This window comes from Euleptes europaea, chromosome 12 (genome assembly GCF_029931775.1).
Source record: "Euleptes europaea isolate rEulEur1 chromosome 12, rEulEur1.hap1, whole genome shotgun sequence".
Taxonomy (NCBI): Eukaryota; Metazoa; Chordata; class Lepidosauria; order Squamata; family Sphaerodactylidae; genus Euleptes; species Euleptes europaea.
Window position 1 is genome coordinate 55,509,202 of NC_079323.1, and position 17,125 is coordinate 55,526,326.

The 17,125-nt window shown below is 44.2% G+C and overlaps 1 protein-coding gene across 1 annotated transcript in view; it reads right to left on the reverse strand.

Annotated features, from left to right (window-relative positions):
* Positions 1 to 17,125, reverse strand: part of ADAMTS5 (ADAM metallopeptidase with thrombospondin type 1 motif 5) — a 67,332-nt gene that overhangs the window by 32,333 nt on the left and 17,874 nt on the right. Inside the window, exon 2 of the mRNA XM_056858394.1 lies at positions 16,001 to 16,133. Coding sequence (XP_056714372.1) covers positions 16,001 to 16,133 — 133 coding nt within the window. The remainder of the gene's footprint in view (positions 1 to 16,000; positions 16,134 to 17,125) is intronic.

Consider the following 17,125-nt stretch of genomic DNA (forward strand, 5'->3'; position numbering starts at 1 on the left):
ATGGGAGACCACCAAGGAAGGCTCTGCAGAGGAAGGCCATGGCAAATCACCTCTGCTTCTCACTTGCCTTGAAAGCCCCTTGCTGGGCCATAAGTCAGCTGTGACTTGACAGCCCTTTACACACATACACAATTTCCATAGGATGTTATTTTATACTGAGTCAGGCTATTTGCTCATCTACAGCAGTGGCTTTTGGGGGGTTTGAGTAGAGGGAGGTCTTTCAAAACAACAGTTACCTTAACTGGAGATGGCTGGGATTGAGCCTAGGACCTTTCTGAGGGCAGGGATACTGGTATTTGGCATTCGTTATTTGGCTGCCGTTCAGGATGTTTCAAGCTCTGCTTTGGAAAACATCCCTTCTTCTAATCTAATATTTTACAGAGAGATACATACACAAAGGTCACCACAACGGTAAATAACCCCAGCAAAATTCAAGTGGAGATGCTGTTGTGTCTGAGGAACTTCCCTGGTTCTCTTGATTTTCACATGCCCCAGTTCCCATTAAGAAAAGAACTTTGCACACTCGAGAAAAATTCTGGATTCCAACAGAACACTAAAAGAAAAGAAAAAACACCACTGAAGAAATTAAGCATTCAAAGAAGAGTTCCATTACTCATAATCAAGGCCTTACTAATGGATCGGGTAAAATGGCTAGGTATCTAGATAACCTAGAGATACCTTCTCAACGCCGCGCTTTTCTATTAGCTAGGGTTAATGCATTCCCATCTAGGATGCTCTTAGGCCAATACCTCCAGATCCCTAGACATGAACGCCTATGCACATGCGGTTTAAACTTGTTAGATACAATTGACCACATCCTTTTAGATTGCCCCTTCTATGTGACTCTGCGGGATAAACTGCTATCAACTTTGCTCCAGTACAAGACATACAGGAGTAATGAAGTGAAATGCAAATTTCTTTTGAGTGACCATGATCCTAAAATTACTGCTACCATGGCTGAATTTCTTACAGGAGTTCTTAAAGAACAAGAAAAGTTTTATTAACCCGACTTGTAACTTATATGTATTGCCCTTTGGAGGTATATTGTTGTTTTTTTCTATCTCTGTCTTTTGGTATGCCAATAAAGGTTAATGAAATGAAATGAAGTAAGTTTACAGCTCTTCCTACAAGCCAACTGTGGAACAGCCCAGCTTTTCTTTAAAAAGGGACGGTTTCAAGACATCGTCTGTACAAGCAGGCGGGACAATTATCGCCCTTCCCAGGTAATGAAAGCAGTTCTAGGCAAGCCAGGAATTCCTAGTCAAAATTTAAACTAGCATCAACCTTTTGCACGGCTCTTGTTCCTGCTTCCAAGCAACAGTGGAAGCCGTTGCCCTGTTGCTCACCCCTCGCCAAGGATTAATGCTGAGTGCTCATCTTTTCACTTTACCACAGGCAGCATGTTTATGAGGGCTTAACACAAATGCTTTGCTAGCGCCGGGAGTTTAAATTGGGGGGGGGGGGGAAGCTTTACAAAGAAGTAACAATGTGAATGCATTAAATATTTTCTTCTCACAGATGTCAGCAGAGCAGCTGTGGGTTAATTATAGTCTCTGGGTTTTCAGAAAAGCCGCAGAGCCTGATTCAGACACCTGGATATTTGCCCAAACTTTATCTCTCCCAGGGGAAGGCAAAGATGAAAGCTAGACATCCTTCACTATTGTTTCTTTGGCCCACAGAGACTCCAAAAGATTTGCTCCTGTCTAGCCTAGGGCTTGTTCTTATCTAAGCTATCCTGACAAGCCTTCAGCTCAAAAGGCTCCCTATTCAATAGCGACATTAAAAAAAAATGTGGGGTTTGTAACATTTTCAGAATGCAAAAAGGACCCCCTACGCCTACATGGTGGGCACACTGCTTTCTTCATACAATTGTCTGCTGTACAGAAAGTTGTTCTTGTGCACTCAAAGCAATGAATGCCAGTATCAGATTAAACATTGCACACAAGCGACTTAATCACAAAAACGTGGCATGCCAAATTTTAATGCACCTGTTACCTAGAAAGCTGATTATAGTGTGTCTGCAACCAGAAAGATCAACATTTGTACCACCAGAATCAGACAGAAGTATTTGATAGCAGTAGGGTTGCCATCAATATTTCTAGCTGATGAATAGTGTAATGCACAGCTGAAGCAGAAGGATCTATAGCCTTCCTCAGCTTCTATCTTCACTCAGCCAAGCTGATGCAAACACATTTTGTCAAGCATCCAAAAGTCACTGTCCGCGTTATGCTTTACTTATTGATTTGTGAAATGTATAGTCTCATGCTTGACACTTACTAGCTTAAGCATTTTGTTAATTACTGGAAATTGCTGCCCTTGACAAGTGATAAGTGTTCAGTCCCTTGGTGGACCAGCAGCTCACACAAGTTTGGTTTAGAATGACTTACCCGCCTTCCCAGGCATCAGTGGCCAAAAATAAATGTCTACAGGTCGGTCCAAAATAGAGATTTCAGTCCACTTGAAACACATAATTTTGGCTCTCTTGTTTGTTAGAGAGAAGGGAGGAGATAAAGTTGCTTTGGAGAGAGAATGGGGTGTAAAGGTGCTGCTTCGTGTTACAAACAAACTTAAAAATGTGGGGTTTTTTTACAAATGTTCTGACTGTAAGTAAGTCTTGGACTTACTTTTTGCAAGGTGCAGAGAAAAATATCTGCAGTTTTCAACTTTCTAGCTTTTAAAACTCCATGTAAACATTTAATTTACTTTTATAATAACTGGCTTGGATGCAGCCATCCTTTTACTCAATCTGGAGTTGCCAGGTCCCTCTTCATCACCAGAAGGAGGTTTTTGGGGTGGAACCTGAAGAGCGCAGAGTTTGGGGAGGGGACGGACTTCAATGCCATGGAGTCCAATTGCCAAAGTGGCCATTTTCTCCAGGTGAACTGACCTCTGTCAGCTGGAGATCAGTTGTAATAGCAGATCCCCTGCTAGTACCTGGAGGGTAGTAATCAAGATTACAGTTGTAGGCTTATTTTTTAAAAGGTTATAAACAACTTATAGGGTATAAAATAAATCAATAAATCAGTATATTTTTTCAATTGAATATTTAGTATGAGATGTATGTTGTAATCACATTATTAATTTCATAATGTTAACATAAATGCATCATGGTTATGCACCATGTACATAATACAACATCAGTTAATAAAGCTATATACAACTGCAAAGAGGCACAAAATAATAATCTAATATTCTTCTTAAGTTTTTTCTTTCTTTTCTTTTCTTTTTTTTTTATAGGGGGAGGCAGCCAGGCTAGGAATGCAAAAATAAAACAAAATAAATCACTGTACACATGACCAGAGCACTAAGGGTCAACCTGTTTGTTTTAATCTGGAAAAAATTACTACCCTCTGGTTCCACATATGCAACCATTAAAATTAAGGTTACCAACCTCCAGGTGTTGGCTGGAGATCTCCCACTATTGCAACTGATCTCCAGGCAACAGAGATCGGTTCACCTGGAGAAAATGGCTGCCTTGGAGGGTGGACTCTATGGCACTGAAGTCCCTCCTTTCCCAAACCCCACTCTCTTCAGGCTCCACCCCCAAAATCTCCAGGTATTTCCCAACTAGGGCTGTCAAAAAAAAAAAATTCGGTACAGTTCGGATTCGGCCGAATTTGGCCCTTGTGGGTTCGGTACGTGCCGAAGTCCGAACTCCCCCACTTCGGATCCGTTCAATTCGGCGGGAATTCAAAGTTCGGAAAAAAAATTCGGCCGAATAAAGCCATTAAAAACACAATCGCGCCTTTCCGTGGCTCTGGGGGGGGCATTTTTGGGCTTAGAGGTCCCAAACTTTCAGCAGAGCTTCAAAGGACGTATATTGAAAGACTCCCCAAGTTTTGTAAAGATTGGGTCAGGGGGGGCTGAGATATGGGCCCTGAAAGGGGTCCCCCCCTGAATGTGCATCTCTCAGCAGAGCTTGCCGCCCCGCACAAAGCTCCCAGCCCCGGCAAACAGCTGATGAGAGCAAGGGCGGGGCAGGTGCTAAGAACTTTGTAAAGCAACACAACTGAAAAGCAACACCTTTGCAAACATGCAAAGGGTGGGGCAGGTGTGAAGAATTTTGCAAAACAATACAACTGCAAAGTAACACAAGCATGCAATGCAACATCTTTGCGACAGTGCAAAGCAATACCTGACACCTGGGAGTTTGCATACCATGGAAAGGGACAGAGGCAGCTAGCTATGCATAATGAGCAGGAGGGGGTGGAATTTCTCCTTTTGCATTGGACTTGGGAACAGGAAGATGCATTCTTTAAGTCACCATTTGAAAACCAGTTTTGAGCAAGCATCAAAATAACCTAACTGATCTTATGAATGAGGAAAAACCTGAAGAATAAAAATAAAGCCCCCCCTCAAACCAGGGAGAGAGAGACTGGAGGGGGAACACACACCCCAGGCAGAACCGGCAAAAGCCCCCTTTGGCTTCCCCCCCCACCCACAGAAACTGCTCCCTCCCCCCACACACACACAGACTCTGCTTTCCCCCCCACACACACACAGAAAAGAAAAATTATAGATTAAAGCCCCCAAAGGGGTCTTACTGTGGCTGTCTTCTGTTCCAGCAGGAGGGGCTGGGAGGCTGGGTAATCCAATATGATTCCATTTGTATCCAATATAAGATCCATATGTATGCATCTCTCGAGGGTGATCCATTCATCCCAATAGGGAAAAGGGGAAAGCCCATATCTCGGGTGACCCAATGTTTACAAAACTTGGGTGGTCTCTTAAAAAGCCTTGCCTGAAGCTCCGCTGAAAGTTTGGGGTCGGCACACCCAAAAATGCGCCCCCTGCAGCCACGGAAAGAGAAAAGGGGGGAGCCGATATTTCAGCCCCCACTGAACCCATCTTTACAAAACTTGGGTGGTCTCTTAAGCGGGATTGTCTGAAGCTATGATAAAAGTTTGGGGGCTGCACTCCCAAAAAAGCGCCCCCTGCAGCCACGAAAATGGAAAAGGGGGGAGAGGAAAAAGGGGTGGAGCCCATATCTCGGGACCCCCTGACCCAATGTTTACAAAACTTGGGGGGTATCTTAAGAAGCCTTGTCTGATGCTCCGCTGAAAGTTTGGGGTCAGCACACCCAAAAATGCACCCTCTGCAGCCATGGAAAGAAAAAGGGGGTGGAGCCCATATCTCGGGACCCCCTGACCCAATGTTTACAAAACTTGGGGGGTATCTTAAGAAGCCTTGTCTGATGCTCCGCTGAAAGTTTGGGGTCGGCACACCCAAAAATGCGCCCTCTGCAGCCATGGAAAGGAGCGAATGTGCACAAGCACCCCCTCACACACACATGAGGATTTCCCTCTCTCTATCTCTTTCCCCGGCCGGCCGCACATCAGCTGATTCCTCCAGTACTCAATCCTGACTGATTGGCCAGAAGAAGACCCAGCTTGGCCACCGATTGGCCGGGGGAGGAGAATGCTGCTTACTGAAGGTTATGCTGCTTACTGACGGCCCCGAATTGGCCGAATTTATTCGCGAACTCCCGAACTCGCTGAATTCGGCCCCCCCCCGGTTGCCCGCCAGTTTTGAGTTCGGTTCCTCCCGAACTAAAAATCGCCGAATCAAGGGAAATTCGGCTGATTTTCAGTTCGGGGCGAACCGAATTGACAGCCCTATTCCCAACCTGGAGCTGGCAACCCTAATTAAAATATACTAGATTTCCAGTTTTCCCCATAATCTTATAACCATTTTAAAAAGTTCATGAATCGCTCAGTGGCATGTTTACATTATTAAATAATACAGGTATAGTAAATATCCACAAATAGAAGTATTAATCTATACTACATACATAAGGAAAAGATGTATTAGGCTGCATCCACACATTATGGGATATCATGTTCACTACTGTGCTATTGCAATCATTTGCAACTGGACAGTCTTGTTTACACAGGATAAACCCAGATGCACATGACTTCTGTAGCACAGCAGTAGGGCAGTACCCAAGTGATATGGCTGCAACTTTAGTCTTTTGAGCATGGGTGGGTGGGCGTGAGCACCCTAACCACCAACTTCTGTGATGATTTCCAGGTTGCCTTTTCCTGACCACTGATATCACCTTTGATCACACTGTGGTCTCTGAAGCAATGTTCACACTACTTCACACCACTAGTGCTGGCCTTGTCAATGTTAAGCACTTTATCCCAAGAACCAGATACCTTAGACTTCATTATCTGAGGCAAATGGAGAGAGGAATAACTGGAGTCACATGAAAGAGGTGGAAAAGTTGGTAAACAAACAGAAGCTCCTTTCTTACAGCCTAGTAAATGTCAAGATGCAGTCTAAAAATAAAACACCACAAAGCATTTTTTTTAAAGCCACATTACTTACAGCCATGGTATGTTAGTGTGATTGCATCCAGGGAATTTGAAAATGTTTAAGACAGAGGAAACTTTCAACTTGCTAAAAGAAACCATAAGATTATTCTCCCTTTCATTTATGTAGCAGAAATTATTTATCTGAAGTTGAAAGAACAAAGAAATGTTTAACTTCAGACTGCCCCTATAAATCTGGCTTCACATGAAGCTTCCTTGATGTAAATGAGTTTGATGTGATTAAATACTGAAAAAAGATTAGCTGAATGACCAAAGCATTGGACTCTGAAGTCTTTGGCTTTCGGCTGAAATCTAGAAAATATCACTGTTTCAAACAAATGGGGTGTTTAACGGAAACTTGCATTAAAGATCATAAATATATTTTATTTTAAAAGTCAGATATTTGGATTGTAACGGATTAAGAGAAGTGGCACAGAGTGGTAAATTGCAGTACTGCAGTCCAAGCTCTGCTCACGACCTGAGTTCGATCCAACGGAAGTTGGTTTCAGGTAGCCGGCTCAAGGTTGACTCAGCCTTCCATCCTTCCGAGGTCGGTAAAATGAGGACCCAGCTTGCTGGGGGTAAAGGGAAGATGACTGGGGAAGGCACTGGCAAACCACCCCGTAAAAAAAGTCTGCCTAGTAAACGTTGGGATGTGAAGTCACCCCATGCGCCAGGAATGACCCAGTGCTTGCACAGGGGACCTTTACCTTTTAAGAGAAGTGTACATTTTTTCCCTTTAGTGTATTGTGGTACCTGACCTTTACTCTAGACTATTCCCACTGAATTTAATGGTGATTGATTTACACTAAGGCCATTTCCGCACCATTCACTTACAGCATATTATCCTCGTGGTCAATCTGCAAGGTTTGGCTGCCCATTCAGAATTTCAGTCCACATATTACCTCTTTCGCCAATGTATACATTCTACCTGAGAACATTTTTTCCTCGTTTGCACTTTTCAGGAAAAAGAACTATATGTTCCGCGGGGGAATGTAGAGTAGTTCTTGATGTTGTGAATAGCCAAGATGCTCCCCCTCTTCTCCCTCCCCTTTTTTGTTTTTGCACATGCACTCTAGCGTTGGTGTGAAGGTGCCCTGTGATTGGCTGCCATCTCACTGGGTTCATTTTTTTGAATTGTTTTCGCCACTATTTTTGTGTGATTGCTGACCCAGGGTTAATTAACAGGAACGTTGATGCTCAATAACAGTTAAACACACTTTTTAGGTTAACAATTTTATTACAACAAAACATTATTAAACAACATTATTAATATTTAAATGTAAAGAATTGGAATAAGTTGGAATAAATTGGGCCACAACTTGAATTGGCAACAGCTGCGACCCTTGTGGCGCAGCATGTGTGATGTGTCAGGTGCCAAGGCCGTTCCACCACGGCCATAATAGCATCTGCCCACAGCGCCGCCGCTGTGGGCAACTGGGATGGCAGTATCAGGATGACACCAGGACGAACGCCACTGTGTGTTATCCCCCACCACATGGGAAGAGGCGGACAACCTGCCCTGCCGCCAGGGCATGTCCTTGAAGCCTCTCCCAAAACCCCGTAACTGGGGTTCCCAAAACCTGGGAAGCGACCCAATTCCTATGCGCTTCCCCCCCAACGTGACACATCCCCATGCCAAATGCCCCAAGTTGTGACTGTAAGTAAATTAAGCCTATAGGGAGGGAGGGTGGGTTCACAAGGAAAAACGGAGTGAGCTGTGGGCGGGCCCCTTCCCCCTTTTTATACTTTTTTTTGGGGGGGGCTGGCCACGCCTCCACCCAGCTCTCACCCTCCGCCCTCATTGGTCAAGATCTTCCCAGATCTGACCAATGAGGGGGCAGTAACCGGGCAGATCGGGCCAGGCTCCGTGCGCGCGCAAACACACGCGTTGGCTGGCTGGCCCTGCTCCCCCTCCCCTTTGCCTGCAGCCGTTCCCCTTTCCCCGGGGCAGCAAAATGGCCCCCGAAAAGGCGGGAACCCAAGCTTCTTGTGTTCGAATGCTAAGGGGATTTCTGGGATGGTTAGGAAATGACACTTCTCTAGTGCACCTGTGTCTAATCCGCCATTATGCATCGAGAAATGTTAATCTACTCAAAATAGATGCCACGACTCTAACAGCAATCCTCCATGCAGGAACCCTTCCCACACACATACAATCAGAGATCCACCGTCCTCTCTGCTATTAATTTTGCACTAACAAATCAAAGGGGAGGTTTAGTCCAATGCTCCAATATTCTTTTGTTAGTCCAAATAAATCAAATTTTTTAAACATTAAAAAGTAGGGAAATGTTTGGTGGGAAGAGGGGGAACGGTAGGGGGAAGAAGGGACATAACAGATATGTGAATCGTTCAGAGTTCATTTGTATGTAACCATTCCTCTCTCTTCAATCTCCAATGAAAAATAGGGGAAACCTGCCTGTAGGATTGTTTGGAGTGGGAACTATGTCAGAGAACACCTATTCATGGTGATGCCCCTTTCATAGGTTTTGTCTTCCACAAAATGGAGTAAGCAATGAAACATCACTTACAGGAAATAATATGTCAGGAAAAATACAATCAGGACCCCGCTCAAACCAATGGGGATAGTTAGTCCAACACTCCAATGTTCCTTCGCTAGTCCAAATGAATAAAATTTTAAGAAATTAAAAAGCAGGGAAATGATTGGTGGGAGGAGGGGGAGGGAGAAGGGGGAACAAGAGGGAGATGGGCAACAAAGTGAGTATGGACAACGGAATGGTGGAGCATCTCCAACTTGACTGCATCTAAGGGGAAGTTGTCTGTGAAACAGGAAGCATCGTCGTATAAGACTATGGCATCACATCCCTCTTGAGCTCCTTCCCAAACATCCACCCTTCTTAGGCTCCACCCCCAAATCTCCAGGAACATCCCAACTCAGAGCTGGCAACCCTATGGGATGGCATGTAGAAAACTAAACAATCTGCATGATGGCCCACAATACTATTGTGGCAGCCATCACACAGAGTAATTTAAGCAGTCTTCACATGGCAAAAACACGAGCACCAGTCAATAATGTCTTTAGGAAACATACTTTGAGTTTGCAGCATTTTATAAATTTTCTACTTGCTCACTGAATGATTCTGGACCAGTCACATAATTTCAAGCCTAACCTCCCTTACAGGGTTGTTATGTGAATAGAAAGGAGGTCAGGAGAATAATGTGAGTTGCTTTGGTCCCCACTATGGAGAAATGAGGAGAATAAATGAAGTACGTAAATAATAAATATAGCTGAAGATGGGAAGAAGATAAAAGGTAGGTTGGTAAATGGGTGTGTAGGAGAGAATGAGGCAGGGAAAGGGGAGAGGATATGGGAGTTGCCTGGGGAAGGGAAAAAGGAAATATTGTGGGGAGGAGGATGGAGAGGAAAGTGAGGTGATATCCCACAAGTCCTTGAGGGTTCTCTACCATGAAAATGGGCCTAGCTCAGCTGCCAGCAGCATGCAACTAGGCTATAGTTTTCCTAGGTGGAGACTGCCGGGGGAAAGGATAAGGAAAGCTTAAGGCAGAGGGGCAGATAAATGTAGGTTGACTGTTGGGTAGGAAGGAGATAGGGTTGCCAACTCCAGGTTAGAAAATTCCTAGAAATTTGGGAGGGGGAGCCTGGGGAGAGTGGGGTTTGAGGAAAGGAGGGACTTAAGAGCCATAGATTCCACCTCCAAAGCAGCCATTTCCTCCAGGGGAACAAAGGTTGCCAACCTCCAGGTGTGTGTGGGGGAGTGGAGATCACCCAGAATTACAACTGATCTCCAGATGACAGAGATCAGTTCCCCTGGAGAAAATGGCTCATTTGGCGGGTGGACTCTATAGCATTATACCCTGATGGAGTCACTTCTCTTCCCAAACCTCACCCTCCCAAGGCTGGACTCCCAAATCTCCAGGAATTTCCCAACATGGAGTTGGCAACCCTAAGGCTGTTGTGATTCCTGGAGATCTCCAGGCTCAACCTGGAAGTTGGCAAGTCAAGGAGAGAGAAAGCAGGAAAAAGGGAAAGGTTATGGAGACTTTCAGGGGAAAGAAAGACAAATATTGGAGGAGGGGTTCCTACTTGCAGGTTCCCACTTGTCAACTCTAATTTAATATTGTGAAGACAAAAATTGTGAAATAAATAAAAAATGAAGGAAAACAGTGAAATACGTAAGCTTGGATCCCATGGAAAATCTCTGCTAAAAGAATGGATTTCTGTCTGCAGAGCAGGACTTCCTTTACCCCCCCCCTTCCTTCAGTGCAACACACTCCCTGAAATGCTCATGGGGGATATCATGAAGGGGGAGTCTGCAGCAGAAGGGGGCAAATCAGGTGTTTCTTCTCCATTATCAGAAATTTTCCACTGGATCCAATCCACATTTCTTTCACCTGAAGAAGCTATGTTATTCTACTATTTCACAAGGGGCCAATGTAGAACTGATTTTATATTGAATATGAGTTGCTACATGAAACTCTCATTAAAGACAGATGTGTGCGTAAGGTTTTCCTTTGTAGTTGAACTATGCACAGTGAGCAAGTCTGGATAGATAACATGACATTTTATAGAACACCTGTTTCAGAAAAGCAATCAGACCGAGAAATCTGGAAGGAAATGAAGACCTGCAGAAACAGTGGATTCAGACAGGCAGTTAAAGTCCCCATTTACAGGGGAGACAATCCCTTCCTATGGGAACCTTGACCTCATTAACTGCTTGGAATCACTATAATATTAACACTTCAAGCAATCACAAGTCTGCTTTCATTACATAACTGATGTGACAGTTTGAATCCATCCAAAGTACAGAAAAAACTGTCGAGATGTCTTGGTATCTGGAATTCATACATTGGCCACTGACAGTTGTATAAGTCACGCCAGATGCTTATATTTGTATTCAAACTCCTTAGTCTTTATTTACCATTCCAACCATTGGATCATCTTATATTTTCATTGGTTATCCTTTGCAGCAAGTGACAAGGAGACTGCAAACAAATCCCAATTTTACGGCATTTTCCACGCATAACGTGGAACGAGGCTGAGGTCACTATCCCAATTCACATGGGACTCCAAATAGTGGGGTGATGTGGGCTGGCTCGGATCCCTGCCAGTACTTCCCAGTCACAATTACTGATTTGTCTGCTCTCTGTGGGTCTGGTAGTACTTAAGGGGCACAGGTATTGCGACTTCTTTCCTACTGTGGGGTCTTCAAGACGGGTTATCTGCCCCAAGTGCAATGTTTTTGGGAAGCAGGTTTTCTTCCTGCTTCCCCATAGCATTGTAGTATACTTAAGCACTCACAGGGGTTTCCTTGGCTTTCCCCCCAATCTTTCTCAAACCTGCTTTGCTCCAAATTCAGGGAAAGATTGTAGTAAAGCCTGGATGGCTGCTGTTTAAGTGGGTAAATTCAGCTTTTCTGACTCATATGACAGCCATTTTCCCTGAACCTGTAATTTCACCAACCTTTTCCTCTCCCTGACACCGAGGGGGAGTCCCCCCTCAATTGACACTAGAATATTGTTATATTGATATACCACTGTACCAACAACTATAGCAGGTTCTCTGAATTATCAGCTTTTTTTTAAAAAAAGTCTCTATCCTCTTTTTTTTTTTTTAAAGTCCCTATCCTCTTTTTATGTAGAGGTATAAAGGGAAAATGCATATCTTTGCAAGGGAAGGAGATAGAGACTTACTTTAAAAAAGGAAGCTGGGAATTCAGACACCATGCTACATCTATTGTTACAATGGTATATTGATATAACAATAATCCAGCTACATTTTTAAAAGCCCTAGTGACTCAGGTTGAGGGGGTGGCCACTTTGGGGGACTGGAGCAGGGAAACTGCAGGCAAACCTGCCATGTGGAGGCCCCATTGCTGCTGCACTCTATCTGCAGGCACACTAACAAAAGGGAAACCACAAAATTCCATTCCTGTTCTCTTTCTCACTTGGCATCCTCACCAGTGCTAAGAAAGTAGACATGGGCAGCAAATTTAGGCCAAATGCATCAGCACTGACATGGATCTTCTTTTGCTGATGCCAAATCTGCTCAACCACAAAACTTCTTTTACAGTGCCAGATAGGGTTGCCAACCTCCAGGTAGTAGCTGGAGATCTCCTGCTGTTACAACTGATCTCCAGACGATAGAGATCAGTTCACTTGGAGAAAATGGCCGCTTTGGCAATTGAACTCTATGGCAGAGTCCCTCCCCTCTCCAAACCCCACCCTTTTCAGGCTCCACCCCAAAAACCTCCCACCAGGGGCAAAGAGGGACCTGGGAACCTTAGTGCCAGAACTTAGATCTGGAATACGGGATGTAAGAATCAACACAATTCAACTGAACATGTGCTGAGTGCTGTTCCCTCAACAGTTAGCTAAATCACATATATCTGACAATGGGGCAGATTTTTCAAGTAGGACTTTTATGATGCTGTTCAATTTAGAACATTACTGGTTGGTACTGTAGTGACACTGAGGTCCTTGTACCTGAATCTAGGTTGCCACAGTGTCAGTTCACATGCCTGGAGCATTAGCTACACTTGGTCAGTTTCAAATTGCTTGTTTCATGAACTTGGGAATCTCAGAAATATATTATTGTTATCCTATTTCTTACCAAGAATGCCCCATTTGCTTACAAATTTCTTATGCTGCTAATATGAAAACCATACTTGCAAATTTTGTGAGTTTCTTTATGTTCCCTTGAAGGTTATTAAACACAACTCCCTTGCACCCTACCTGCTAGCTATTTGAAAACTGAACTGGTTCAATGATACTCCCAAAGCAAACTTCACTTTGGTTTGGCATGAAGCACAAGGCAAATCAGAAATTGGCACTCTTTGAAAGTTCCTTTAGCCTTGTTATTTCCCTCCAAGAATGTAAAAGGGGGGGGGGGAACACACCCTGTTTTCCATTTTTTGAAAAAATTGCTGTAATGCTGAACAGCTAATGGCCCTCATGGAAAACAGATCTTTAGTGGCCCAGACATTGTTGACTATGCAAGGCAAATCTCCTCCTTTGTTGATGCCCTGGGAGCCTCAGTATGGCTATTGCCATAGGCAAGAAACCCCAGATTCTATCCTAAAGAAGGAATATTTAGCTGAGAGACTCATAGTGAAACAAGGGCTGATTCTGGAACATTCCTCTTTTCCCACTTCCTCCTGTGCTGAACATCTCAGCGTGAAGGTGGGTGTGCCATTTAAATTTATACCCAGCTGTACGCAGGACGGACCATCATCTTAATGGATAAAAGTTTTGAAGTTTGAGGTTCGAAAGTTTAGAAACCAAACAAGAAAGATGACTGAAAAATTCTCCATAGATTTTTATGTAATTGTAATTGTAAGAGATGGAATTGAATAAAGCTCTGAAAATGCAAAACCTCTTCAATCTCCTAAAATTAAAAAAAAAAACCTGAAATGAGAGGCAGCAAGTTGAGAACAAACAGAATTACTTCTTCCCATGATGAATAAACAACTGGCAGGATTCTCTGGCCTGTATCCTACCACAGCACTAAGCAAAGTTTAAAGCTTTCTTCCAGCCAATGGAAGAGCCACTTAATTCGGAGGAAGGCTTCTTAGGCAGGAGGAATTTCCTCCACATGAAGGTAAGATACTTTCCATTGCCCACAGAACTAGCCTTTTAAAAACAACTGCATGAATACAAGGAAGATCGGTCTAGCAATGCCAGCTGTGCTGTACCAAGAAGTCAAGAAACAAGACAGAATAAAAATGGTGAAAATCTAGGCAAGAATATTTGAAAGAAATTAAAAAAAAAACCCTGAGGAGACTCCCTAATTCCCACAAGGGAAATCGTGCAAAACTGAGGAGAGAAATCTTGAAGAATGTTCTCAGTGATTCTACTTTTGCAGTCATAGAAGAAGTGAGAGGGAAGTCTCTTGCCCTACCTCTTGAAACATGTGCATGCCATCACAGATTCCCCAAAAGGAAGAAGATAGGAGCCATATTTCTCAGCTTTAGCTCTACAGATGTCCTAACCAATGCTCTATAAAGGCACAGAATCCATATTTACCGTATATACCCGTGTATAAGCCGACCCGCGTATAAGCCGAGGTGCCTAATTTCTCCCCCAAAATGGGGGAAAATTAGGCACCCGCGTATAAGCCGAGGGTCGGCTTATAACCCCTCCCTCCCAGCAGGCTTACCTTAGATCCAGGTGTGCAGGCACCAGGAGGCCCCGCAGGCCGCTCCTAGGCCGCTCCAGGCCCGCCGGCGGCGGCGGCGTGGCCTTCCAGTGGCCGCAGAAGGCCCCCCTAGGTCGGTGCCGGCCGGGAGGAGCCGGGCGCGCCCGGCAGCGATGGCGGCGCGGCCTTTCAGAGGCCGCAGGAGGCCCTCCCAGGCCGGTCCTGGCCAGGTGGAGCTGTGCGTGCCCGGCGGGGGCGGCGGCGCGGCCTTCCAGTGCCCGCAGGAGGCCCTCCCAGGCCGGGGGAAGCCGCGCAGGTCCGGCGGCGATGGTGGCGGCGGTAAGTTCCCCCCTCCCTCCTCCCTCCCTCCTTCCTCTACCGTATTGACCCGCGTATAAGCCGAGGACGGCTTTTTCAGCCCTTTTTTTGGGCTGAAAAACTCAGCTTATACGCGAGTATATGCGGTATGCCTTCAAAGAGACCAGGAAATTTTAAAAATTGTTTTCTTATTTGGTGTGAGAGCCATAGCACTGGGAGCCCACAAATTGCTCAGAAACATCTATGGAAACTTTCTGCCACATATATACCACATGTTTATTTCAATATCAGAACAGTGCCACATGATTTGGGACATTACAAGTGTTCAGCGTTACCTAAGCCTGTTTTTAAATTCCTGCAAAGGCTGATATGGATAGGAACCATGGTGACGATTAAACCAATCAAACTCTAAGGCACTATATATCCAAAAATACATCCATGCGAAAAGCTGTGATTTCAACATAGAGCTCAAAAAATATTTGCATGGGAATAACATTCCTAATGTTGTGTCAGAATTAGCCTGTGGAAGAGTATAACTTAGGTAACTTTTTATCACTTTCAAGGAAACTCAAATTATTTCTTGGCATGCATATACTTTCTCCTATGTCAAAACTGATACTTCATTTACTATAATAAAAGGAAATCTGCATTTGCTTGTGAAAGTTGATACACAGCCTTTTTTGTGACAAATAAAATAGTAAAATATTGCTGATGACTGCTCCATTAGGTCTCTTCTGTAATGATCTGAACCTCGCTGTTAAGTACATTTTAACTTCTGCCAATTGTTAAACAATTCCTTTCGCCAGAATTTCTGATTACCCAGTTGTTTTGGACATGTTCCTTCCCATTACAAGGCATGAGATGATACAATATAAATGCAGTAGACATATATATTCTTCTGTACAATACAGTTTTAGACCCTACAGTTATGTTTAAACCTTCATAGATGGTAAGGACTAATAGTTTCTTGAAAGGCACATGTATGGACAGTAGCAACCCTTGGATTTCTACTACAGCTATTGCTTACAATTGATGCTGTCAGAAAAGAAACACCTACTGAGCACCTCCACTTGCCTTATGATCCCCCATTAGTTGACCCTGGAGTGAACATGTACACAGCTTTAATCCCCGAGTGTATATCCAAACCAGGGGAAAATCTGGAATTACTTGTGAAGTATTCTGGTTACTAATGCAGCTGTTACAAGTGTTGTGTTTGGCAAGGGAACAAAAAAAAAAAAAGGGCACCGCATACCAATTTCATGAGCCACTGTAAAAGCTGCATGGAGGCCGTCATCTTCAATCACCGCACAGCTGCGCTCAGGGGAGCATATGGTTCCAACGTCAGCCATTCCCAGAGTATCACATGAATGATGCCCACATAAATCCTGCCGTGGAAGGAAAGGAAAAGAAAGCATTCAAGTACAACTTTACACCCACAGGCAATGACAGCCTCCAGTCACACGCTCTTTGCAAACAGCAGGACACAGAAGATGATGATAATCTCCATGCGGAGGGCAATGACAAAAGCAGCAGCAGTCAGAACTCGAAGCCTTCGTCTGAGGAGCCAAAAGCCCAAGCTGTCAACTGCTACGATCAACAGGATACTATTTCCATTTATTATTGTAGGGTTGGACCAGCTGTCAAATTAACTGCCATTCTTCATATACCATTTTAACGTTTAGGAACCCTGACTTCCAAGTGTGAGGTAAACTTTCCTTAGGTGTAGATACACACTGGCAGGGCAGGTTGGTGTCAAGAGAAATGGTCATCTCTATATCAATCAACTTGACAGTTTAAACATCAGTATTTGGCCATGTCATAAAATCAACACAATAACCTGTTTCCTGATACGTCATCCAAGTGTTAAAAGTAGCATGGGGAGAATTCCATATGAAACACTTACTACTCTTCCGCTGTTCTCAAGCTAAGATGAAAAGCTTGAAATCATGCCTTTGAATGTCAAAGCAATCTAACTTAACTACTCTCAGTGATGTCAGATGGGAAGGGGGAATCTTGCTTCTCTTTGAGAATCATCTTTTGAATCTCTTGACTGGCTTATACTGATCAGGGGGTCAGTGGTTCAGTTTCCTATAAAGTTAGCCTATAACCATCTGGCACAAGTTATTCCATGCTTGGCCCAATAATACCATCAGGAACAGTGATGGGCCAGGGACAAACTTGCTGCATCCCCTACCTGCTGCTTTGTTACCAATTCCCCATCCCCCATCATAAAATCACAAATTCACACAAGGTTGGAAGAGACCACAAGGGCCATCCACTCCCCTGCCATGCAGGATCCCACAATCAAAGCGCTCCCGACAGATGGCCATCCAACCTCTGCTTAAAGACCTCCAAAGACGGGGACTCCACCCCCCCC